Source organism: Archocentrus centrarchus, chromosome 17, assembly GCF_007364275.1.
Source record: "Archocentrus centrarchus isolate MPI-CPG fArcCen1 chromosome 17, fArcCen1, whole genome shotgun sequence".
In the NCBI taxonomy this organism is placed as follows: Eukaryota; Metazoa; Chordata; class Actinopteri; order Cichliformes; family Cichlidae; genus Archocentrus; species Archocentrus centrarchus.
The window spans coordinates 9,320,823-9,347,597 of NC_044362.1; the positions used below are offsets into that span (position 1 = coordinate 9,320,823).

A 26,775-nucleotide genomic window follows, 5' to 3' on the forward strand; every position below is an offset into this window, starting at 1 on the left:
ATCAACTTCCTTGTTGAATTTTTCTCCAGAGTCATTTTATGAATCGACAATGGCCAATTTTAGAGAATTCAACGAGACCTTTGAACTGATCGACCAGACTGGAGGCTGCTGACCACTCAATGGTGCAGTGGTGAGCTGAAGATTAATTTCACAGTAGCAGATCTTCTTGAAAAGGTGCCATTGCAAGTTTATGGCCAGCTGATGAATTTTGTGAGGAGAATGAGTTTGATAGAAAAAGGTTTTTTTTTTTTTTGGTCTAACTCCTGATCCACGCTCCAGTTCAGTAAGGGGCAGTAATGCACCTCTAAGCTGGTTTGCCAACCACCATTAAACCCACAAGAAGAAGAAGAAGTAGTACAGTGGTGTATAAGTGAACTAGAGTGGATACCTTGGGCATTGGCAGTCAGGCGGCAGTGCTCAAACTACATAGTTCTGACCGACATACATAGCTATCTTACAAGAGACTGGCAGAGGAAGGAACCAGAGGAGCCCTGACTGCACACCGTTGAATTTGCAGTAAGAAACTTTCTCCTGCCGTGAATAGATCCACCAGCAAACGGCAAGAGCCATATCCTCTCCCTTTGCCTCTCAACATCTTCAGGCACAGTAAATATTCTGAGTGTTTCTGCTTCAACACTCTGTTCCTCTCCTGAAACAAAAGACGTGTTCTATAACAGTCCACAGTTAAAGCCTTGCCAGGCACTGAACACCTGCTCCTCCATGGAGACTTCAACAACCACACTGGGGCTGATCATGACTCCTAGTCTTGTTGCACCAATAACTTCGGTGTCAGCAGATTGAGCGAGAAGGGTCAATAGCTGCTAGAGCTCTGCTCTTACTATGACCTCTGCATCACAAACTCCTTCTTTCCTACAAAACTCCACCATCCCCTATCATGGTGGCACCCCAGGTCACACCACTGGCATCAGCTGGATCTTGTCATCACCTAAAGATCTCTGAGCTACGTGCTTGTTACTGGCAGCTACCATAGTGCTGACCAAACAAATCTACCATTCAGAACAGAAAAGATGCTTTCCCATCAACAAAGTCATGACCACGGTTCTGATTTATGTGAACACTTTGCCAACACCATCAATAAAGTCCCAAAGAACTTCTCAACAAACACTGTCAAAGCCTGATGGAACTATATCTGTGAAACCACAAGCCGTGTTCACAAATTGTTCACCAGGAGAGAGAGAGCTGGAACACAGATTGATTTGAAGCAGGAATCACTGAAATGGAACTAGTCATCTCCATCCAAGCAAACTGCACTGCTCAGCTACAAGAACAAGAAGACCCTTGCTGCTTACAGGAAAGCTAGAAGTGATGCCCAGCGGATTGCCTGGAAATACACCAGCGACTACTGGCTAAAAAGCTGTCGGGGCATCCAGCTATCTGCTGACTGTGGCAATATCTACTCCATGTACAAAGGCATGAAGATAGTGTTCAGCCCCGGGGTCACCACTCCCCTAAAACTGCTTGGGTGATATTATAACTGACCGCAGCAAGCAGTTGGAGAGACGGGCCACACACTACCAGGATCTGAATGGACACGTGAGACGAGAAACGTCTGTCACTGACACAGCAGTAGAGCACCATCCCTTGCCTGTCATGGAGGAGCGCGATGTCCTGGTTTTTGTTGAAGAGCTCCGGAAAGACATTGACTCCTTTGTCCATGGCAAAGCTCCTGGAAATGATGGGATTCCTGCGGAGGTCAACAAGACTGGCAACAAGACGTCTCTCCTTAATCATCTCCATGAACCTCTGCTACAGTGTTGGGAAGAAGGGACAGTGCCTCAAGACCTGCTACCCAAAGACATCATCAAATGCTGTATTTCCAGTCTTGAGATGCTCTGTTAGACTTTGCTGCAGCCACCTTCAGTTGCTGTTTTTTTTTTTTTTTGTTTTGTTTTTTTTTTTTTGTTGTTAACTGAAATTATGCTCTTTTTGCTTTTTTCAGGTGACTGACTTTGAAGAATATTCAGTTTCTTTGCTTTGAGAAACTCCTGGGTTGCCTTTAGAGTTTACTTTGGCTCATTATCCATTTACGCTGTGAAGCACTGTCGGATCAGTTTTGCAGCATTTGGCTGAACCTGAACAGATAAATGTTGTAAATGCTCTGTATTTACATTTACCTGCCTCCTCAAGAGTGTTCTTGACTTGGTTAGATGCTCTGAAGTTGTTTATCTTAACCATGGAAATAATTCTGTCATCATCCAGTTTAGTCGTTTTCTGTGGTCTTCCAGGTCTTTTGGTGTTGCTAACCTTGTCAGTGATGATGGCTTACTGACATGTCTTTGGTCCTCCTATGAAGAATTAGTGAAAAGCCTTAAAATCAACACTTGGAATCAACTCCACATCTTTTATTTGCTTTAGTTGTCAAGGAGTAACAAGGGAACAGGCCTCATCTGAAACTGTGAAAGTCTCGGGCTAATTTCAACTCACTTCTTTTTAACTAAAGGTAAGGTAAAGACCCTACAATACTACACAGAAAACCCCAACAGTCAGACGATCCCCTATGAGCGCTTGGTGATGGTGGGGCAGAAGATTTCCCTTTTAACAGGAATAAACCTCAAATGGAAATAGGGTCAGGGAGGGGGAGCCATGTGCCACAACTGGTTGGTGGAGTGGTGGGTGAGGAGGAAAAGGACAAACTAGGACAAAATTATCAGAAAGAGGAGACAAATGTTAATGCGTGAGAAGAGGCGCATGAAAAATAAGTGCTCAGTGCATCATAGGAAGTTCCTCAGCAGTCTCAGCCTATTGCAGCATAACTCACTGATGGTTCAAGGTCACCTGAGCCAGCCTTAACTATAAGCTTTATCAAAAAGGAAACTTTTAAGCCTAATCTTAAAAATAGAGAGGGTGTCTGTTTCTGGAATCCAACCTGGGAGCCAGCAGTCTTAGAGCGAAGTGCTTTATTGGGGTAATATGGTACTATGAAGTCTTTAAGATAAGCTAGGGCCTGATTATTCAAGACCATTTTGTATCTTAGGAGAATTTTAAATTCAACTCTGGATTTAACAGGGAGCCAATGAAGAGAACCCAATATGGGAGAAATATGCTCTCTTGGATCAGCTGAAGGCTTTTCAGGGAGTTTTTAGGATAACCTCATAATAACGAATTCTAATTTTAGTGATTCTGCGCAAACGACACAAAACAGTCCTACATATTTGTTTAATATGTGCATTGAAGAACATATCCTGGTAAGAAAATGACTCCGAGATTTCTCAGTGTTACTGGAGGCCAAAGTAATGCCATCCAGAGTAGGTATCTGGTTAGACACCATGTTTCTAAGATTTTTAGGCACGAGTACAGGAACTTCAGTTTGTCCGACTGTAGGCGAACAGAATTACAGGACATCCAGTCCTTCGTGTCTTGAAGACATGCCCATAGTTTAACTAATTGATTTGTGTCATCTGGCTTCACAGATAAATATAGCTGAGTATCATCTGCATAGCAACAAAAATGCATGCCGTTATTTCTAATACTGTGAGAGAGCTGCAGTTTTATAAGTACAAATGCACATTTATTTTTTTTCAATGCTTAAATCCTTAAGAGGGTGAATCTGTAACAAAGACTTATCAGTAGAGGTACATGATGTATGTAAATGCATCTTTGTAAACTAGCTTTGTGAGTGTGTGCATGTGTGTATGCTGGACAAAAGTAATCTGAGACACTTTGGTGCAGCAACCTTTATTGAAGGAGCTCTTACGAAACTACTGAGGCTGTGCATCTCCATGGTAAAAATATCTTCTTTAACAAAAAGAGTAGAGGCTGATACACTGAAACTAGTAGCACCACAGATAATAACAACAGCTCAGTGACTCTGAGTCAATGAAAACAACAGCATTGTTGAACTTACACTTGAGGGGATCTAAAAGGTGTGCATTTTTCTGTGTGTGGGTAGGTGTGAGGGGCTTCACAAATGCCGTGTTTCTTTTCAAGGATTCGGCCATGACAGATGTTTTCCAAGCTCAGTGACGATATGCCAATGTATGTGTGTGTGGTAAACTTAAAATGAAGTCAGAGGTCAAATCAGAACTAAATCTTGTGTGTTAAAAGTCATTTGGGTGCAGTAAAAAAAAGGTTTTCAGTTCACAGCTGTGGTTGGTCACTTGATTTTGCATTACTGTAACACATCTAACACCACTTGAAAGAGTGGCTAAAACAACAAAAAAAGAATCCACATTAGACCCTAAAATTAATCCTTTAAAAAGAGCAGGAGGTCCAGTCCTGGAGAGACAAGAAAGTGCTATTTCATAGAGCCTCGTTTAAACCCTCGGTGGTTAGCTGAAGTCAAAGCTGAGAGTGATACAGGGATGCAAAATACCTGAGTAGAAATCAGCATAATGCAGATGAAAGCTAGAAATAAGTTTTGATGTGGCCACTACTGATGGCTCTCCAGGACCAGACTGACCCATTTATTTGGGCCTTTTTTACCCTGCACCTCCAAGGCAACAATTTTTTTCTTTATAGTGCACTTACAAACTCCTGTATTTGGTTATGATCTTAGCAGAGGCACTGGGATTTGTACACAGCCTAGGATGATCCACTTTGGAGACTCAACTTGGAGTAAAAAAGTTTTATGATGATTTTGCCAAGAAATTTACATTTTTTTTCTGCCGCACAATCATTTGTCATTTTGTAACATTTCTTTCTTTCTTTCTTCTTTTAAACACAGTGTACTGTAAATGAGTGAGACTGAATAATCATTGGACTAAAAATGTAAAGCGTGTTAGTCCCGCTGTATGGTGCATCCTCATTCACGGCATGGACACCCTGCGGGAGACGGTTTGGGAGAAGACCCCACGGAGCAGAGATGGGTAGTCTGAGACACGGAACTGATGGCGTTGAGCGTAGGTGATGTCATCCTGCCGCCCTCTGCTCACCAGAGTGCGCAGGTTGGCCTCGTTGACTTCGGTGCCAGCTGAGATGACAAAGAGCTCAATACCAGCATCCACCACATCACGAACACGTTTCTCCAGGACAGGCTGGGTGACACCCTGAGACCTGCCGTCAGAGAAGAGCACCAGCTTCTTCCTTCCTCCTGAGGAGTCCCCACGCGGGCGTAAATGCGTGACAGAAAACTCCAAGGCCTGTGTCACACTGGTGCCGTCGTTTTGGAAGGCAGCTCCCTTGATTTGATTAGACAACAGGGTCAGATTGGAAGTCAGTGTCTGATCCAGGCGGGCATCCCGACTATACTGGCCCACAGCCACTTTAACAGAGATGCCCCTCAACTTCTCGGCGGTCAGGAAACGTTCAGCCAAGTGTTGGACGAAGGTTTTGCTTATTTCAAAGTTCTTCTGGCCTACACTGGCCGAGCTGTCCATCATCACCAAAATATCAGTATTTTGATCGAAGGAGACTGCAACATAAGGAGAAATAATACACACAGTACATCCAATCAAAGGTTTCCAACAGAGTACAAAGAAACACACCTGAAGTATTTATATATGTACGTATTTATATATGATGTATTTAACATCCAGAGTAAAATTAATTGTTGCTAAGGGTTTTATTTTAACTCTCATTCACTGACTTGACTTTGTTGAGTATTTGTTGAGTTTTTTTTTCCAAACAATTTTTAAACTAATAAAGAAAAAAAGTTTGTGAGGCAGACAAATAACTGAACTGAAGTTCAGCTGTACGTTCCAGAGCTCAGAGAAACAAACGGATCGCAAAAGCAAATTCTTTCGGACTTATTTTATCTCACAAAACACAGGAATAATCTTTGGCTCTGATTTTAATTTCAGGGTCAATTTCAGGGCTCATATGGGGTCTGTCACTGAATTTGCTTTCTTCCACTTGAAAAAGTGCGACCTTTTCTTGGACAAGGAGCCCGCTTTATTGATTCTGAAGCCCATGCGTTGGACAAAAATGACAAAAATGTTTGGAGAGGCAGCTTTTAGCTTTTATGCTCCAAGAACAGCTGGAGGACCTGAGAGCAGCTGCAAGTTCAAATCGTTAAAAATAAACTTAAAAGCTGCTTTTTCAGCTTTTGACGGAGTATGTGCTACTGATGTCACTTATTTTATTATTATTATTTACTTTCTATGCTTTTAACTAATATTACTTTTTATTGCTATTTTATTATTTTGGATTTTTATTTAGCACTGATTTATTTTATTTTTATTAATTGATTATTTACTGATGTAGCCTTATTTTCCATTTATATACATTTTTTCATATTTTTATTTTTTCAAGTATTTTATTTGACTTACTCTTATCCTACTTATAAGTCATTTAAAATCTTGATTTATTTTTTTGATATTTTGTTTAATAAAAAAAGGTTTATTACTGCATTTTAATTTTGTTTTATTTCTCATTGTTATGTCTTATGTGAAGCACTTTGAACTGCATCAACTCAGATGAAAGGTGGATGAAAGCTTTTGATCTATTGATTTTTGAATAAGAGACATAAGAACTTGTCAAGAGCAGTAAAATAGTATGAACATAATGCAATCAAATGTAACGATGTATTCGAAAAAAATAACAGACTTACTGGGACATTTGTAGTCTGGACATTTCTTGTCTGGAACAGAAAACACAAGATAAGTCAGTTTAGTTCAAACTACTGTTTCCAACTGATGACATAATGAGATCAGATACCGGCATGTTGTTTTGTTACTTCAAAATCATCATTAATGTTTCTCTGTCACAGACGAAACACTGGAGACGTTCCCTGCTGGCTTTCCTTGTGAAAGGGTCAATTTTAACAAGATTAAACTTAACTAAACAATGACTGAAAACTGAAAATAGAAACAGTGGATTAATAAGTGTTAACTAAGTGAAAAATAATCAGCAACTGTTTTTGGTTCCACATGGGACACAAACCCTCGTCTGCTGGGTCAAAGCCCTGTGTCTGACTCCTTCACTCTGATTATAGTCTTTGATCACCATAAATACCCTAATAACTAAATAAGTGCATTTATAGTGCACTTAAAATATGTGGAGTTGTGATGTACCTTTACAGATTTTGGTTGTGAGATTCTGCAGGAAATTGTCCTCTAGAAGCTCAGCAAAGTTATCCAGCACGAAGGAAAAGCCTGGTTTGGGGTCACTCTTACACACCACGTCGTCAAGCTGCTCTTGGTTAGGCTTACGGCCTGAGTAGTCCTTCACTCCTAAACCACCGACCTGGACACGAAGCAACAGATCTTTAGATTGGCCTGTACGTGGATGCAATTTAAACATCTACAGTGTGCGCATCAAAGTGTGTTACACTTGCCGTAATGCCTTTACCACAGAGTATGTTGAGAGGTGTCTTGTCTCTGAAGATATCAGAGCGTCCATCAGTGAGGACGAGAACGACTTTGTTCTCTTTCCTCATCAGCCTGAGTGTGTTATTCAAAGCAAAATCAAGGGCCTCGCCCGTGTATGTGGCCTCGGCCAGCCACTTCATGTCTCTTACTGCCCTCTACACACACACACACACACACACACACACACGCACACACACACAAAGAAAAACAATTTAACATCAAAATCAAAGAGAAATAGCGTTTGAAAAATATACAACATGCAGTATTCAAACATAAAAAGTCATCTTTTATATTCGTGCTCTGAAAAGGCATGACAGGCAGAAAGCTGTACATGTTTTCCTGTTATTTGTACACATGAAAACAACCTAGTATGTGTGTGTGTGTGTTTGTGTGTGTTGATGGCAGGGTGGGGTTGGGGGTTACCAGTTGTTATCAGCCATAATCTCATTTCTGTGTTGCTCCCAGACAGGCTTGTGTTCTAGCTTCTTGATGATTCCTTCAACACTCATTGTTTGTGACACAACTGAATGTATTTTCATTGTTATCAGGCCACAAAACATATCCTGTAAATACTGTGAGCAATTCATACATATTCCAATTTCAATGTCATTATTATGATTATTTTTTGCTAATACTAAGATAATTGTATTTAAATACTAATGATTGAGGAGATCATGATGGATAAAGTAAACATCTATGCTGATACAATAATCACTAACTTTGAATTTAAGGGAAAAAATGGAGAAAAAAATAGCATGAACAAGAAAAACATTTACTCTAATAACGGGATCAAATTAATAAGAAGTGTAATTAAAAAAAACAAACAGGCTGATAGCTGCGTCAGAACCACACAATAGTAAAACTGACTGTGTGGCAGCTCACCTGTCTCAGGTGTAAGAAAAGCAGGTTGTGATTTACTGTACAGTCCTGACCGTTCCTCTCTGTGCCGGGAACAATTGACTGTCACCTGCATAAATGAGCACAAGTCTCACACTTTGGAGACTTAGACTATGGACCCTTTGAATCCTCACGTATATAATAAACTGAAACAACTGGAAGCAGCAATGACAGCTTCGGCTCCTGTTCATGTTTCATCAAACCAGGATTCGGTTGCACTGACTGGTGACTTTCATTATCAGTGGCAGGAGATTTGTTTCTGAATCACAAGAAAATCAAAAAGAAAACCAGGCAAAGCATCGAGGCAGGCGGGCCTCCTCCTCCTCCGCGGGTGTGTGAACTCACTGTTTAAATTCAGCGAGGCTTGTGGTCAGTCTGATAGCTTCTTGAGCTTTTGATCCACTGTACTGGACTACACTCAATGTGGACTCGTTCGAGGCAAACTGGAAAAGAAAAAAAAAAAGCAACATTGCATGGTGACTGTGTGTTTTGGGCTGTGTGTGTCATGTCTAAAAGCTTGTGTTTTCCTCTGTCAACATTTGTGTGTCCCACCCATCCTGACTAATTGCAACCCAACTGGGAGAAGAGAGTCACTGGAGAGACATAAAAGCACGTTCCAAACCCGAAAGAATATCTTTCATTCACACTTTTCTATTTTGAGGTTTGTTCTCAAGACAAGCGTTTCGTAATATCTCTGCAAAACAGTTTTAGCATCATTCTTGGAATGATTTTAAATAAACAACACAACCTGCAGAGGTCAAACATGTGGCTGACAGATGATGACAGAGGTTAGGAAAAAGCTGATGAATATGGAATGCAACGCTCTCAAATGCCAAAACCCCAGGATAAATTAAAGGAGGATATTACCTTGACTTGCTGGTCTTTTATCAGTCTGTCAATGACTGTGATGATAAAGTCTTTGGATAGGCCAAAGTTTGTGGCACCGATACTCTCTGAGCTGTCCACAATGAATGCCAGGTCCACAGGGGCACACTTACACTCTGAAGACGCACACATAAATAAGTTCATAAAGGATGATCCTCAAAATAGCCACCAAGTGAAGAACAATACAGACGACGACTCCAAACTTACCACAACAAGCTGGGAAGTGATTAGGAGGGAATGGAGAAAAAACAAAACAAAACAGCACAAATCAAAGTTAATTAAATGCAGAGAAAAATGTGACATAACACAATCTGGTTTGGTTTTCATTATGGCTAACCATGCACTGAACTGGTGTTTAAGTGGACTTGTTGTGCTAATTTACAGCACCACAGTTGTATTCTTGGAGTAGCTTTGTAGTTTTAGCTCTTCTTTTCTTAAAATAAAAAACTTATGGCCCTAAAAACGCTAGAAATATCCTCTTCTAGTAAAGTACAGGCTTATAAAACACATCAGTGTTAAATCCTAGATGTTTGCGATATATTCCAAAGTATGGAAAGCCAGGATTACGTTTCTGGCAGATTGCCCTCTGGGACGATGACTAAATAATGTGCTCAGACACTATCATTACTAGTTTCTGTGCCACACTGTTCTGTTTCTGGTTTTCATTTCCAGTTGAAAGAAAACAAAGGAAGTGATATTAACTTTCTTTCCTGTCATTAAGAAGATGAGAAAGGGGCAGGAAAAAGCTTGTGGCTGAAGGTATCTTCCCAAAGGCCTGTGACTGTTTTCAGCACTTCTCTACTGATTGATGTGATGCATTGATGAAAGCAGTAAACTAATAGAGCTCATGAATGCTGCTGGTCACCGATGAATAAAACCAAACACTGAGGTTACAATTCTCTAACACAAGGAATCTAAGTGACCTTGGATAGCGAGTGAAAGACAGCAAATATAAAATGCTCTCCTGCTAAACAGTAAACCATCCAATACAAGTGCTACAACATATGAAAGCAACCCAATGGCCATGACCCTGTTTACACAGGAAGCTGACAACCTGCCATTTCAATCAGCTCAGCAGTCCACAAGTGTCCAGCATTCTTCGACTGAGACCTTCATGCCAGATGCAGGTGTACAATGGCCAGCAGATGTGTATGAACAGCTGATTATAGACCATGTTTAATTGTCTGAACATAAATTTGAATTGTATTAAAAAAAAAGAAAAGTGGTGCAGGACTGTATTATGTCACTGGATGTTGATTTCTTTAAATACCGTTAGTGGAATACCATCCATCCATCCACTCATTTTCTGTTGCTTTTCGTGGGTCTGGGATGCAGGGATGGCAGTCCAAGCAGAGATTCCTCCTTAGACTGCCTCATCATTGCAGTCGTCTAAGCGGAGATATGTACCAAACCATCTGTCACGTTCCTCAAGATACTTGAACTCCTCCACTTGGAGCAGCAACTCCTTTCCTGACCTGGAGTGGGCACTCTACTTTTTGCCAGCTGGGAACCATGGCCTCAGGCTAGGAGGTGTTAATTCTCATTCCCGCTGTTTCAGACTGGCCTACAAGCTGTCTGACGACCTTCCAGGTGAAGCCATAAGAATCCCATCTTCCACAAAGGCAGAGAGATGATCCTGAGGCCACGAAACCCTCCTCCGCTCTCAGTTCCTAGAAATTCTGTCTCCATAAAGGTTATGACCAGAAGCTATGAAAAAGGGCAGCTCTGCTTGTGGTAGTCCAACTTCTATGGGGGGAACAGGTTTGATTTAGTGCTGGCAGAAACATACAGGGACAGAATGGCCTGTAACAAGGGGCCAGATACTCCATACTACTGAAGCAACCCCACAGGACTCCGTGAGGGATGTCTTCTCCAGGTTCACAAAACACATGTAATATCCTTGAGAGGATAAAGAGCTGTTCATGTGTTCCACAGCATGGATGAAAACCACATTGTTCCTCCTGGATCTGAGGTTCAATCAGCGGATGAATTCTCCTCCCTAGTACCCTGGCATAGAACATCCCAGGGAGCTGAGGAGTGTTGATGCCGCTAAAGTTGGAGCAAACTCTCGGGGAAAGACCACAGTAGTCTGACAAACCAGAGGTACTGTCCCTGACTTCCATGCAACGTTGCAGAAGCATGTCAAACAAGTCAGCCCTCCACCCCAGAGTGTTGCCCAGACCACATGACACCAAACCCCTATGACCCATGGACCGCTTTACCTGGTCCTCTGTTCTTACAGTCAGAGTTGTGTGCCTGAGTTGACCACATCAGGGAGACCCCCTCACTATGACATCATATAGAGCCAACAGTAGAAAAAGTGTTCACAGTGATTACTTGTACATATGCACATTATTTGCAACTTTTGCCATGTCTAATATAAGCACTCACCACTGTAACAGCATGTACAGGAAATAAATAAAAGCACAATAGGTCCACCTTAACATAAAGAATTAGATTTCTGTGAGTGGGTGTTTAAACATGCAAAGTGTTTAACTTACAGCAGAGCTTCATAATGATATCCAGAATTTCACATTCCTGATGAGAGAGGTGGAAGATGAATTATAATATGGCCATAGACTTACATCATATTGCATAACATTCAAACCCCACACAGCCAGCTCCCTGACTGATTTAAGTTGCTCCAAAAAGAGAAGAAAAAGAAAACATGACTATGGTCATATTTGTGCTTAGAAGCTGGTGAGCGGCTGTGGGGTTTTGTGTTCAGGAAATTGGATGTGTGGCTTTGGACTGAACATACAGTCTCAGTTTCAGATGCAAAACTTGCAGCGCCTCAAGGGGGAATCAAGTGTGTGGTACTTAGCCCTCTGGTCCAATCGCTAAACTGAAGGCGAGGGCTCACATTAAATAGACTGATTCAATTTATTTATTTTTTTTATACTCACGTCAGCTCCTGGTGGTCCGGGAGGCCCGGGTGGTCCCTGGAAAGTAGATAGGGAAACTGAGTGAGTCATCCCCCTGAAAGATATCTGTGTTTGTCTTTTAAAAAAAAAATTACCAAAAATCTATCTGGTCTGGCTTCAAGATGTCAGAGCTAGACACAGTAAGGTTTCTAAATTTTAGTTGGAATTTAAAAAAAAAATAAAAAATGGGGGCTTCTTTGGAAAATGGCTCCTCCTTTGAGTGTAAACCAGATTCTCACATAACTAAGCCCACATCCAGCCCACATTGCGCCGGCCACTGTCATTCTGCAACAACATCTGAAATGTCCAAAAGTTCACAGCCACAGCATTTTGTTTTTTCACTCTGCAGGAAAACCATCTGTTTTGCTTTAGCAAACATTAAACTGTTTAAGAGCATTCTTTTCTGTGTAAAAGACGCCAAGGTCGCTTGCATGTGTGCACACAAGCAAACACACATTAGAGGGTGAGAAAGACAGAGAGAGAGGGAGAGGGAGAGGGACAGGCCGTTAATTGTAGAGGAGAAAAAAAAACAACCAGAGCACACAATGCAAACTCTTCATACAAAATATGCAGCGAGACACAAGACAAGAAGGGAACCGGAGGAGGGGAGTCATAAAGTGGGAAAAGTGTAATGGTTTGTGCAGTTATGTTGTATGTAGATTAAGCTTTGTTTATATTTTCACACGATCCAACACAAGCTTTAATTGCCAGTTTAAGAATAAGTAGGAATGAATTTACCAACATGCAGGAAACTCATTCTGGAGATGATTTCCATGTTTTTTTTTTTATGTCTTAGCACATGGTTTGGTGTTGAGATTAGTTAACTGAGTATGTCAGTGGAATCAGTAGGTACTGTATCGGTCAAAGTCCAGAAACAGACAGAGCTGACAGTTAGCCGTGCTCTTGTTAGTCTGGTGATTCTGTTTTGCTTTCCCATTGAGAAGAATTAACCTGTGTGGTTTGTTTGTTTAATTAGGATCCCCACTGGAGTCAGCCACAGCTTTAGCTATTCTTCCTGGGGTCCTTACACACTCAACCTAACATTCACAGCACATCCACACAGTAGTAGAAAGATAGAAATATGAAATATGACCTGCAGTTTTGGTCATGTTTCATCTTCACTGACTTAAATTCAAAGTTGCTTTATTGGCATGACAGGTTTTGAAACAATATTGCCAAAGCATTAAAACACAACTCTAATAAAATAAAAGAACAAAAATGGAACAAAGATACATATATCAATCAGCTCAAATCATTTCAAATCAATTCAATATGCTCAATAAGAAACTATCTATTGTGTGTGTGTGTGTGTGTGTGCGTGCGTGCGTGCGTGCGTGCGTGCGTGTGTCCAGATGATTCACTGTCCCTCAGTTTGCAGCATGTTGGTATAAACTGATGTGTGCTGTGTCTCATGCACAAACAAAATAAACAGTAGTATCTCTGTCCCTGAATCTGTTTGAAAGCAAATTTGAAACCCCTGACACTACTGTTGTGTCAGGGGTTTCATATAATCTCAGTAACTTTTTTCAAATCAGCATCATGCAAAATTAAATTATAATGTTAGTTAATATCTGAAAATCCTTCCTCCTACCACTGCAGGAGAAGGGTTTGATTTGCTTGACTCCAAACCACGTTTGAATGTAGACATCAGTCTCTCCAGTATCTCAACCTGCATACACTTTCATGCACCACAAACATACATGCACGCTCATACTTGGTGTCATCCTTACCGGTCTGCCCTCAGGCCCTCTGTGACCTTTAGCCCCTTTAGATCCTGGAGGCCCTGGTTCTCTATTCTGTCAAAAAGAGAAAATGAATGTATATTACAAGAAAAGGTCACACCTCTTTTCTTTTTAAATAAATGCTTGTAAATCTTACAGGACAAGGATGAAAAGCTATTTAAAAAAACTAAGATGACTGACACACTAATCATGATGAGCATGTAATGCTGCAAAGAAAAGCACTGCTAAACAACCGCCACAGTCTGGAGTGCACTGCCACAGTTTTCATGATGAGCTGATAGTGTCAGCCTCTGAAGCTCCACTTTACAAACTGGAAACAGCGGCTGGACAATCTTTGTAGCGCACACTTTCTTAGCTCCAGAGTCTGAATAAAGCTTTTATACTAACTACAGTGTAGGTGATGACCTGACAACAATACAACTTGATTAGTGTGTGTATTCGTGAATGTGTGTTCATGTGTTTGTTTAAACATAGCTCTGTGCTTGACTATGGAAATAAAACTGAAAACTTCACTAGCGTTTTGTCTATAACTGAGCGTGGGAGTTTAGTTTAGTGATCATAGAGTTGGAGCATGTTGGGGAAAGTGGGGCACAATTATTTATTTCTATGCACACAAAAATGTAAAGATAATGGATTTCTGCCAGCTTCACACAGTTTCAGAAAGAATAAGGATCAGTTTGTTGCCTGACCTGGGAAAAATACAAATCTGACGTGGAGTGGTTTGCTGTCTCATCAGGGCCAGGCCTGAGCCTCTCTGGTCAGCTATCTAACTATGCAGGAGGACAAAGCAGCCAAAGCCCCTGCAGCTGCTGCACTCTGACCCACAGCTGATCACTGTGAGATTATGGCCCGAGCTGCAGAAGTGCAGAGAGCTTAACAAATCAATTTAGGACAATTATCTCATGTTTGAATTTTATGTTCCCACAGATACTTTTACAGACTCAAAAGAAATGTGGGCTCGAGAAAGAAAGAAGGCAGCTGAAGAGGATTTCACAATAATCCAAAACTGAAAGCAGATACCACAATACATGATGATGATGATAAATGATGATCCAGAAAATAGTTTTGCAAACACGAGCAGAATTTAAGAGGAGCAACTGTCTTAAAGTGGGTGCTTGTGCGCAATATTAAATCGTTGAAAAAGCTCAGTGCATTTACTCTCTTTATGAAAAAGACTGCATAAAACATGTGACTGAACATACTGAAATACATTAACGGAGAAATTTCTGTTCTAGGAACATCCTGATTGGGAGTGCCATAAATGCCTTTTAGACTCTTTAAATATCAGGTGGAAATGAGAAGCAGTGAGTCCAAAGAGGGTAAGCTGACAGTGTAAAGTCACAAACCATCACAGGAACTCATTCCTGCTCTTTGAGCTGCTGCAACACAACCATCCACCTACAGTGGATGGAAGCCAGAGAAGGACGGACAGGGAGAAGCCAACCACCTGGCTTTTATCACACTCACAAATGCATGCCATCCTTTAATAGGAGCACACACACATGCACATATAGCTTAACATATATTTACACACAATACATTTGACTCCAATTACTGCCCATTCTTAACTTCAAACACTAGGATGTAATGAACATGAACTACGTCATCCACAGTTACACAAACACCCAGACAAAGCCTTGATTTTACGGCGTCGTATTTGGCGATTACATCCAGATGCGACTGTTTGTTACACCTCGCTGGATAAGTGATCATAAAAGTGTGTTAGCTACAGTCTTAAATAGGTGGAAAAGCCACACCCCGTCCATAACTTTCTGCCATCAACCAACCAAAAAAAAAAAAAAAAAAAAGCTTTTTGTGAACAGCTGGGAATTTGTGGGAACAAGAAAGTCACTGTCTGGGGAGAAAGATATAACAAGACAACAGAAATGAATGCATGCTTTTGAGAATAAGTAGCATATAATAATGTCTTTATCTCCACTGAGATGGAACATCTGTTTTTTTTAGTCAGTGATTTTGCCATGTACTGATACAAGCAGCACTAGCAGCGGGAAAATGAAACCATTGTTTAATGGCACATCATTTTGGACCTAGATGACAGGATTGCCACTTCTGAACACAAGGCTGCAGGCAGCAATAGGTTAGCTTAGCACAAAGACTGCTGAATGAATCCATACATGTTGACAACATGCACCCACCAGCACATCTAAAGCTTATAAATATCTAATTTTTGGTGCAGATGTTGACCTATGTCAAAAGTCAGCACCACCAAAAACATGAAACTGAAGCTCTTTTTAAACTTTATGAAAGAATTAAATGAGTGCCAGACTTTGGGTACTGCTAAGCTAGTCTTTTCCCTGTTTTCACGTTTTATGCTAAGCTAGGCTAACCAGGTACTTTGGGTTGTATACCATGCATTCACTCAACAGTTATTACACTGGTGTCAACTCTGTCATCTCCCTGAACACAGTGAATGTGTCCCATTTGTACATTACTAGTTTTATTTTGCCAAGAAGCTTTAACATCTGAGCACATAAAAACTACCACAAAAGGCTTCGAGCTGTCAATGATGTTAATGTTTTGAGCAAAGCTGTGCTTCAAAAAGAGAGGCTTCATAACTGAACACACACCCATAGAAAGATTTGCTCAAAAAAAAAATAAAAAAATAAGAACTTGCAAAGACTCAAGGGCAGAAGTATAAAGGTGTTAGCACCCTTACATGTATTTTTGCCTGCTTTTTGTGACTTATGTTTCGCGATAGACCATTTTAAAAATCAAGTTAAGGTTTATGTTGCTTAAACACAGCTGTGCGATCGTTTACAAAGGTTATGAAATGTTGGCTGCTGTCTTTTATCAAAGAAAAAAACTAAATATTGAGGTGACTTGGTGAATTACTGCTTTTTATCCTGCTCTGGCTGCAGTAACAGAAAGCTTTGATGAGTGGTAAACTGATCTGGAACTGTAAACCCAAAGCTTACAGTGTGACTGCTCTGTAGGAAAAGGTCAGGGGGCACTGACCCCAAAGTACAAATGTGCAGAAATTTTTATGCTGTGAAAGACGAACCCTGGAAATCAAATAATTTGAATGTAAACACAGCTAAGTAGAACCGGGGGTTACAGCGTTGCACGCTCGCCGGACTTAAACGATCACACACACACACATTCACTCACACATGCACCAAAACAAGTAATGCAGTCCCCTCGTCGTCTCTGCTCATTTCCTGGTAGCCTTGACAACGACTTATACACAGCTGCATCAGCTCAAAGCCCTCATCCCCAATGTGTTCAGATGTACTTAAGAAAGCATTTCCAGCTGCAGAATGGGAGGAAAGTGTGGGAGAAAGATGGATGGACAGGAAAAAAAAAGGCAGTAAAATATTTCTAAACTAAAGCAGAAAAATAAATGAAAAGCAGAAATTAAAAGACAAAAAAACCCCAAAATCACTTTTCATAGTATGAGATGTGTTAAAAGATACCAATAGAAAAAAGAAACAATAAAATTTGTCTAAAATAGTAGCCGTGTGACTCATTTCCTCTGAGCTCTCTGTGCCAAGAAAGGAACTGAGGAAAGATAAAATGAGATGAAGAGCAAGTAGCAACTCAAAAAGGGAAAAGAAGTCAGAGGCAGACTTACATCAGGGCCTGGATCTCCGGGCTCGCCATCATCTCCTTTGGGTCCGGGAGTTCCCTTGCCACCCTGAAAGCGCACAACATATGTTAAAGGTTACAGGGGAGCACTGAGAATTACAACTGATTTTACATTGCTGGCAGCTCAAAGTAATGTGTCGGAGCTGATGTAAAATTTTAGCTCAGTTTACGGCTGCCTCTGTCAAATGTGGATCCCAACATCTGATCTCAGATAAAAAATGTGGCCTTACTGTCTTTCGTTCTTTTAAAAAAAAAAACGAACCTACCGGCTCACCGGGTTCTCCACGGGGCCCAGGGTAACCCTAAAAAACATGCATAAGTTTAAAAAACATATACATCTACAGCGAGAAAACAGCATCATACAAGAGACGCACTAAAAACCTACCTGGAAACCATGACAACCTTCTGTGCCATTTCCTGGGGCACCATCCTCTCCCTGAAATGACAAAAGTGAGACACTTACAGATCCATCTGCACACACAAACACACACACACACACACACGCATGCACTGGTGGTGGGGGTTATGATTGATAGCACACATCCGTCTCCCCCCTCTCTCACTCACCCTCTCTCCCATCTGGCCTCTGTCTCCTGGAGCTCCTTTGATTCCTGCCTGCCCCTTGGGTCCCTGGGAGAAGAAAGGAATGATAAGATTAGAAACATATGAAATGCAACACGTTCGTGTTGAAAACATTTGGATGTTGCTGACAGATACCGAGTGCTTATGTGGACCAAAACTCTGAATGAGTCCTTTTTCTTGACATTTCTAATTGAAAAACACCTCAAATAAATCTCCTTGTTCACATCAGTTGAGCCAGAGTGAAGATCAGATGATGAATTAGAAAATAAATAACAGCCTCACGCAGTGATTCAGTAAACAACCATGTACTATGGTAAATGGATGCTGTATTTTTGTTAGTGAATCCATTTTACTGAGGGTAGTACTGAGTGGCCTAATCAGTATCTGCCTTCTGTCTTAGGTTCTGGCAAGCTGACTGCCTAGACTGTGCAATAATGAGTGTTAAATCACTTGAGAAATAGTTTTTAATAGTTCCAGCAGACATGACAGGTGATCACAACACCGACTGTCTTATTAATGTTGATAGGTTAACACAATAAATTGCCCATTTTTATGGATTTAGAGCTAAATCAGAGGGTTTACAGCGCTAAGTTGGAGCTCCAGTGCTTCAATCTTTGTTATCTGAACACGCAACTTCAAATATCAATTTTTGCAAAATGATGTGAAAGTACGATACATTCCCTGCTTCTAACTGGGCCTTGTCCACTTAAAAAAAAGCCAAATCCAAAAGTCTCTCATGCAAAATGACAGTTTTAACTTCCTTTAGGAGCCTCTCACTCGTAGAGGAATAACAGAATAGATTTTCCGTGCTTTTAAGCATTCCTGCACTTGCAAATAAACTGTGTATGTGTGTTTTGTTGGACTCACTTCTTCTCCACCTTGGCCTTCATCTCCTCTGTACCCGGGAGGCCCAGGTTTGCCAGGCTCACCCTGGAAGACAACAACCCTGTTAATGAGAAACTGTTAAAACACTTCAAGGCCACATGAAGCCCACTGTATTGTGCAGCTATTTTCAGCTAAATACTAATACTAATAAAGCTTTGACAGTTCCCATGAGGCTTTGGCTGAGTAAAACTGCCACAATTTACTCTACTCTTTATATCACTGCATCTAGGTGAACAGATGGTCACGTGGGGATCAGTGAAAACAGAAATTCAACCTGCTCTCCAACAGAATGCTTTTTAAATAATGACTGCTAAGATCTGGCAACATCACTGATGATCTCATGACTGAGATCAATCTGCAATGCTGCATAAACACAATAAAGTTAAACAGCAAGCAGCAGCTTTTTATTAAAAACTTGATATCACACGGTTTTACAATACTGTAAAACACAGTACAATATATGCAGATGATGAGCATGTGAGGACACAGTTTACAGGGGAGGCCCTAGCACAAAAGAGCCATTGAATGTCCTGACATCATGGAGGTTACCACAGCTAATGCTTGTAACGTATTATTATTATTACACTGCCTGGTACCTTATTAAGAAAAACCATAGTGAGGCTTTGGCTTGAGAGGGTGGAGAGAAGAAATGAGTCAGAGGGGAAAGAGTGAGTGTTGATGTTCCCAGGAGGAGTAAAACTGAAAATGAGAGAGGGGCAGATGAAGCAGGGAGGAGTGGGCAGCACTGTGGGGCAACAGCCAGGTTTGCCTCTGGAAAACCCGCCCAGTTTACGGTTACTCACTTAACATGAAGTATGGATGCACATGTATGCACACACACACACACACACACACACACACACACACACACACACACACACACACACACACACACACACACACACACACTAAAAGGCTCCTGCTACTGGTGGAAAAAAAGGATAATGCCAGAGAAAGAGTGGGTGGTTTATAGTTGGGGCTGTGCCTCCTCCTGAAACACCGCACAGCATTGTAACGAATGGTGCATGCAGCTCCTGTTTGTGCCTGTTTGAATGTATACAAGTGTGCTTGTAGTTGAGTGTGTGTGTGTGTGTGTGTGTGTCTGTCTTACGGGTTCCCCGTTGGGGCCACTTGCACCCTCCCTCCCTTGCTCTCCACGGAGGCCTGGCTCCCCCTGGCAAGGAAAAGCACAAATGTTTAAAATGGACTGAAGGCATTCAATACAATAACAATAGACAAGTAAAGCAGACGGAGCCAGGCTTTAAAACAGTTAGATCAGTAGGAGTACATGGGGAATAACATTATAAAAACAGTTCCATTAAGGTCAGTGTGGTTGCAGTGGTCTCACTACATGCGCCAAACTGAATTTCCCATGAATTTCTGAAGACAAGATGCTGAACTGAGGTAGACCATGAGAGACTGGGGTTCATTTACAGGCCCCCCCCCATCCTTATCATGACTTACCGGCTCTCCTCTTGGGCCTCTCTTTCCACGGGAACCCTGCTCCCCCTTCTCTCCAGCTCCTCCCTACAAGTGATTTCCAAGACATTAACATGTATTTTGGCAGCTGTCACCCACAAACACACCAACTTAATATATAATATAATATTTACTTTCACGCCAGGAGGTCCATCTGGCCCAGGTAACCCCTGAAATGGACACACAGCAGGGAATTAGAAGTTCTAGTGAAAGTCATGAACTTGGACTTTCTGGTTTTATCCAGAAGCGTTAACACTTACATCATTGCCGCGCTCTCCTTTGTCCCCATCGGGACCACGAGGGCCCGGATCACCCTGTCACGACACACACAGTTAATTTTGAGTCAAAGTTAGTGCCCTGTCATCCGCCATCCTTCTCTTTACACTGACTCACCTTAGGTCCCAGTGATCCATAGTTTCCAGGTCGTCCGGGTTCACCGTTTCTCCCAGAATCTCCCTGGAATAAGCACACAGCACCTTAATAATGGCCACCAAAAGGCGATCAGAGATTTAAATACTCACAACTCTTTCTGTCTTACTTTTTCTCCTTTGGGTCCATAAGGGCCAGGGTCTCCCTTTGGTCCAGACTCTCCCTGCAGGCCCTGGAAACACACAGCACAGAGACAGTTTTAGTATGTGATCATGCAACACTCTCTCTTGGAGGCTGCTGTACTTGTAAGCTCATGTATGAGTGTGTGTGTGTTTACAGTATGACTGTATGGACTCATTTAAACAGTCTGACAGAAAAGAATGTAAACTAAGTCAGGATTAAAGAGCACAGGGTGTGGGTCTGCTGGACCCAGGAGACTTTGGGGGGATTCTGGGCAGAATTCACATTTGTACCAAAAACAGAGAAAGAGAGCGACATTCCTGAACCTGCAGTTAACGGCTAATCTGTAAACAAAGAAGATGGAAACAGTAGTGGCTTATCTGAAAGTGTGTTAAAGTGCTCAAAAGTGTAAATAAGACAACAAACTCTGTTTCTCACTGTCTGCACATCTGATTATGTATTTGCACCTTGTCTGCCATTGTCTGATTAGTGTCATTGATCTCATGATTAGCTCCCAATTGGATGGGGGCATGAGTTTGAGTGGAGCTTGATTAATACTCACATCTTGTCCAGGAGAACCTTTGCAGCCAGGAAGTCCAGGGTAACCAGCTTCACCCTAAAGGAAAAAAACACACACAAACATCTGTAAACAGATTCATCTCACAGGAGAAAAATGGACACATCACATGTACCGATTGCACTCACCTTGCGTCCATCGATTCCATCCTTTCCCCTTTGACCTTTGTCTCCCTGAGGAGATAGAAGAGATGTAAAGGATAGAAAGAATGAGGGCGATAAGAAACCATCAGATTTCATGGCAACAGCTCGAACAATGGCCCCTCTCTGAGTCGAGAGCAGCTCACCTTGAAGCCTCTGTGTCCTCTTTCACCCTGCAGAAAACACACACAGTTGGTCACTTGAGAATTTTAAAACACAGAAATGAACTTAATAAAATATATTTTTTTTTCCTTCTGAGTGTACCTTTTCTCCTTTTATACCACGGTCTCCCTGGAAGCAGAAGCACACGTCATTATTATTACACATGATATGCAGGATGGGGGCCAATGATAAGGTGGGAAAACTGTGACTGAGAGCCAGTGATCACAATTAGGAGGAACATATACTCAGACTTAACAGACAGCCTCCTCTTGAGGATGATAAGAGCTTAAATTTAATTTACTCAGTACAGAACTAAGATCCCTTTAGATTATTTTTGGATGTTAGCACAGAAAAGTGCAGTGGGAGACCGACTAAAGAAATACTCAAAATATCAAGAAATGCTCCCTTGGATCCCAGTGTCACTGGTGTAATAGTGTTTTTGAAATCTATCACCATGCTTTAAGTGCGCTATACCTTCATCCCACTGTAACCAACAGGACCAGGATCACCAATCCTGCCCTGTAACAAAGAAACAGGAAAATCAGATCATTTCTAACGGGAAGTGTACCAAGTGTTGATTGCTGCATCCTCGTGCTGCAGACATAGCATTGGAGGAAGGCACCTACCACATCACCAATGGCTCCCTTCTCTCCTGGCATCCCTGGTCTACCTCTTTCTCCCTGTAAGGGGGAAGGTTAGTAGTTAGTTTTCAATGTTTGAATGGGACATTTGTAGTTTTGTACACATCTACATTTCTTAATTTTCCTAACAGATATCCCACCTTAGAGCCAGGGTCTCCATCTGGTCCTTTGTTCCCTCCAGGAGCCTGCACACAAAATGAAAGTTAGCTCCAAAAACACAGCTCAAACAGAAATTGTAGTTTGTTCTAATATTAGAAATTGTAATACTTACAATGCAGTCAAAAGAGCAACACTGGAAAAAAAAAAGAAAGAAGAGAAAGATATGAAACAGGCGTCTCTATGGCTGTAAAGAACATTGGATATTTTTGCTCAACTCAAAGTAGGACATGCAGTTAGTCGGGTGTGATCGCAGTGGGAATACAAATCATTATATTCACTGGAGTCACCTGAACCTGTCATCATCATAGAAGAAAGGCTATACTATATCATATGTTTCATATGTTATACATAACAGTGATAACAGTAACCGTTATTGTGGCTTTGATGCTGATTTCAGCTTCTCGTGTGTGTCCTCAGTGGCCTCTCCTAGTTTATTGTGTCCACGAGTTTAGCAGAGTTTACATCTCAGTGACGATACTATAAACGTGCAAACTACCTCTTCCTCTGATTTACTGCACTAAACAGCTGTAGCAGCAACAAAGTAAGAAAAAGTTCAGTGGAGAAACCAGGTTTGTAAATACTTATACCCTGAAATTCTATTTTAGCGCAACACTGCATTTTAATTCAAGCTGCATCAGCAGAACCCATCATATACAAACAAGATATTACATAGGATGTTTAGTTAAAAGCAGAGTGCTTAATAATTACTCAGTCAAAAAATTTTAGAGAGAACAGATAAAAATAAAAAAAATAAGCTGCCAAAAAGTTGAACATTGTTGATGACAGTTTTAGCCACCCTGCTCAGCCCTAAGCACGAGAAAACCCAGGTCCCCACTGTGACACACTAAAGCATGCAGCAGTATGTGAAGATGGACGTACCACATCCTTCGTATCGTTTGTCTGAAAAGAACAGATAAAACAGGAGTTAGTTTCAAATCCAAATATTTAATTGCTCAGAGAAGAGAAGAGAAGAGAAGAGAAGAGAAGAGAAGAGAAGAGAAGAGAAGAGAAGAGAAGAGAAGAGAAGAGAAGAGAAGAGAAGAGAAGAGAAGAGAAGAGAAGAGAAGAGAAGAGAAGAGAAGAGAAGAGAAGAGAAGAGAGAGGAGACATACGATCATGTCAATGATGGTTTCAATGGTTCTCATCTTGCTGGTTCTGAGGTCATCTGCTGCAGTGAAGTTCTGTCTGTAGCTCCGGTCTGTGGCAATGAGAGACAGCCTGGCTTCCTGTTCACAAAACAAACAAACAAACATCCTTATCTACAAGCAGGAAAGAAGGACCGATTTGCCCCTGTGGCCATGCTAGTATCTGACTGATTAACATCTGCCAGTGTGTTCTTCCTGTACACACTGGCAGTACAGGAGAATTGCTAAACCCACCACTCAGGGATTAGTTTTATAGTCACCTTCCTGGCAAAAGATGACATTTAGATTAATAATCTTCATTTTTATCTGACTGTGGGCCTCACACAAGAGCACTTAAACACTGTTCATAAAGTGTTCTTTCTGTTGCCAGAAAACCTCATAAAAAAGGTAATTTGCAAGGAAGTTCATGCAGAATTGTATTTGTATTTAAAGTTGACCTATTAGGCTCATCTCTAGCTCCTTGCATGGGTCACAGTCAAAACAACCCTTGTTTATCTTTTAATGGGCCTTTCTGAAGCTCCTCAGTTCATGACCTGTATGAAACAAGACCATTTTATCTCCCTTTTTCCCTGCTTTAAGTCAGCTTTTTTCTTATTGGCTGCTGCTCACAAACAGAGGGATTGAACAGCAAGTGGGTAGAGCTGCTGTGTTCACAACTAGAGCTGTGTTTCTGAGATGAGCATATTAGAAATATCCACCCCTACTGATATCCCACAGAGCTGAGAGCAGACAAACAGTCTGAAACTAAGTGTTGAGAGCAGCCTGAGCTCACAGGAGTTACTTGTACCTATTCTGACCTCATTATTTGAAACTAAATATGAGCACCCATCATTATAACAGTATAATCTAAGACTGAAGACGTTATCTCCAGTCTTTTACAATTTAGTCAAACTAGAAAGGATGTCTCTGTTAATATGTATGTACAATATTTTCTGAAAAAAAATTTCAAGTGCCTAAAAATATTGGTTTAAATATCAAACTTCAAAGTCTATATGTGTGTGTGTGCGTGTGTGTGAGTGTGTGTGCGTGTGTGTGTGTGTGTGTGTGCACGCGCACGCATGCTGTACCTCCTGGTCAGGTGAGATGGCGACAGCAAACACTTTGACCCCGTGCTGCTTGGCTTCATTTGCAGCCTCCTGCACACCTCCACATGGCTCTTTGTACCCAGTAATAGGATGGCCATCAGTCACTACCACTAAATACTTGTTCTCATGGTAATGGGAACCCCTACACAAACACATTCAGAAATTATGTCAGTGTCTTTGCAATTTCAGGATGTAACTACGTGTGTGTTGTTGTTACCCAATGAGCAGCTCGGCGAGGCCTCTCTTGATGGCGCAGTCGGTGTATGTGCCCTTGCCGATGTATACAATTTGGTCGATTGCCGTCTTCAGGGCATTCCGATTGGTGGTCATGTCACTCAGCTCCTTCACCAGTTTGACCTCGTCACTGTAGTGCAGTGCTCCTGAGTTCCATGTCAGGATGCGGTCACACGGGTGGCGCCTGGATAAATAGCAATATTAAAATGCAACATGGTATAGACAAGCATGAGTGGAGCAGAACTATGCAGATTAACTAAAGTACCCCACTTGAGTGCAGTTTGAATGTTACTGCGCCTTTTTTTTTTTTTTTTTTAAGTATTTCTGTTTCATTCTGCTTTACACTTTTTATTTCACTACATTTCAGTGATAATAAAAAAAAAGACAGTATAAATTTAATTGGCATATTTTTATTTATTTATTTGCATACAAAATCTAATAAGACTGAACAAGTGTCAAAGTGTTACTGTATGACACATTTCCATCTAATACTGCAGCCAATGTAAGTAGGGGGTGAGGTCAAAAGGGCTCTGCACCTGTAGCCACGCCCACAGCGTACCAGATTACACTGTACAAGTTTACTGTGCTCCTTGCTGGTATCTGAACATTTTTTCCAGTACTAAAGATTTATGTTTGTATGCATGTGTGTGTGTGTGTGTGTGTGTGTGTGTGTCTTACATGTCCTGAAGTTGATCTATGAAGTCCTTGGCAAAATTTTTGATCTGGTCAATATAAAAAGAATCAGGTGTCCTTCTGAGGGCAACACTCTCAGATGTATCCAGTACGAAGAAAAGGTCAACAGGACACTCTGTTCCCAAAGCAAAGAAAAATTGCTGTCAGCACATAATCTCATGATTAAAAAGAAGACAGGTGATATCAGCACAAGTCACTACATCAGCACCAGAGGCCTAGAAGCCATTATAATGAGCTGCCTTGGATCATCTCATTGACTTATCTGTCACAGCTATGATGGGCATGGAGGCTCCGCAGACTGTCTGCACCTATAACACGGCTGTTTGCAGAAACACCTGTCCTATAACCCCTCTGTCACCACAGTGGGGGAGCAGGCCTGAGGTTCCTTCGTCTGCTTTGGTTCCTGGCTACTCTGACATCACATTACACACCCATAGCCTTACAGGCCCATCAGGAAAACCACGGAACCAAACGAGGCCCTGCTCTGAGCGGACTAGGATTCAGTCATCGTTTCACTTCTGGCTGTTAATGCATTCCTGCTGCTGATCTGTATGACCTCTCAGGACTTCGAGGACGTAATCAAAATGCATTGAACTCATCACTTCATTGCATTCAGCAAACTAAATATCCCTTTACATGCAGCACAACGGCGCAAACGACACAAACTAGAGCATTTGCTTTCAAAGTTTGGCTTTTTTTTTCTCGGTAAACTTACCAACAAACTTGCGCCGTAGGTCCGGTACTTGCGCTCCAGCCATGAAAAAAAGGCACAGCAGCGCGAGGAGACTTCTATGAGTCTCCATGATTAGACTGCAAAAAACTAAAAAACTAAAAGTATAATAACCACGGCACCCCAACCCCCGAAAACAACTGCGGCAACTCGTCCAGCACCTCTAAACCAATTCGGCGAAGTTTTGTTGATCCAGATCTCCGCCGAAGTTTGTCCGAGGCGAAACCCAAGAGCGCGCAGAGGAGGACCAGAGCGCACGGTGAGAGACGAGGAGGAGGAGGAGGAGAAGAAGGAGGAGGAGTTTATGAATCTTTCTGTGAGGAGGAACATGTGTAGCGATGTACCAGAGCGCGCACCAGAAGTTTATACCAAATACCTAGATGTGCACGCTT

General features: G+C 41.6%; 1 protein-coding gene across 1 annotated transcript; it reads right to left on the bottom strand.

The window, feature by feature from the left end:
* Nucleotides 1-3,680: 3,680 nt before the first annotated feature.
* col6a1 (collagen, type VI, alpha 1) lies at nucleotides 3,681-26,657 on the bottom strand. The gene is made up of 35 exons (XM_030751627.1): nucleotides 26,369-26,657; nucleotides 25,639-25,768; nucleotides 24,944-25,144; nucleotides 24,709-24,868; nucleotides 23,609-23,722; nucleotides 23,376-23,396; nucleotides 22,609-22,629; nucleotides 22,478-22,522; nucleotides 22,323-22,376; nucleotides 22,171-22,215; nucleotides 21,799-21,825; nucleotides 21,681-21,707; nucleotides 21,523-21,567; nucleotides 21,380-21,433; nucleotides 20,807-20,869; nucleotides 20,662-20,724; nucleotides 20,529-20,582; nucleotides 20,403-20,438; nucleotides 20,254-20,316; nucleotides 19,901-19,963; nucleotides 18,772-18,834; nucleotides 17,890-17,952; nucleotides 17,708-17,758; nucleotides 17,589-17,624; nucleotides 17,309-17,371; nucleotides 13,705-13,770; nucleotides 11,957-11,992; nucleotides 11,552-11,588; nucleotides 9,258-9,266; nucleotides 9,033-9,166; nucleotides 8,511-8,608; nucleotides 7,235-7,421; nucleotides 6,972-7,143; nucleotides 6,509-6,538; nucleotides 3,681-5,371 (listed from the first exon to the last, which is right to left on the bottom strand). Exons 1-35 carry the CDS (start codon nucleotides 26,454-26,456, stop codon nucleotides 4,767-4,769), a joined length of 3,024 nt encoding a protein of 1,007 aa, XP_030607487.1. The 5' UTR covers nucleotides 26,457-26,657; the 3' UTR covers nucleotides 3,681-4,766.
* Between the last annotated feature and the right edge of the window lie 118 nt (nucleotides 26,658-26,775).

Coding starts and splice junctions, on each gene's coding strand:
- col6a1 (XM_030751627.1), bottom strand. CDS start 26,456: ATGGAGACTCATAGAAGTCTCCTCGCGCTGCTGTGCCTTTTTTTCATG. Junction 20,439..20,528: donor AAGGAGAGCGCGGCAATGAT/GTAAGTGTTAAC, acceptor TGTCCATTTCAG/GGGTTACCTGGGCCAGATGG. Junction 17,372..17,588: donor GTGGAGAACCCGGTGAGCCG/GTAGGTTCGTTT, acceptor GTGCGCTTTCAG/GGTGGCAAGGGAACTCCCGG.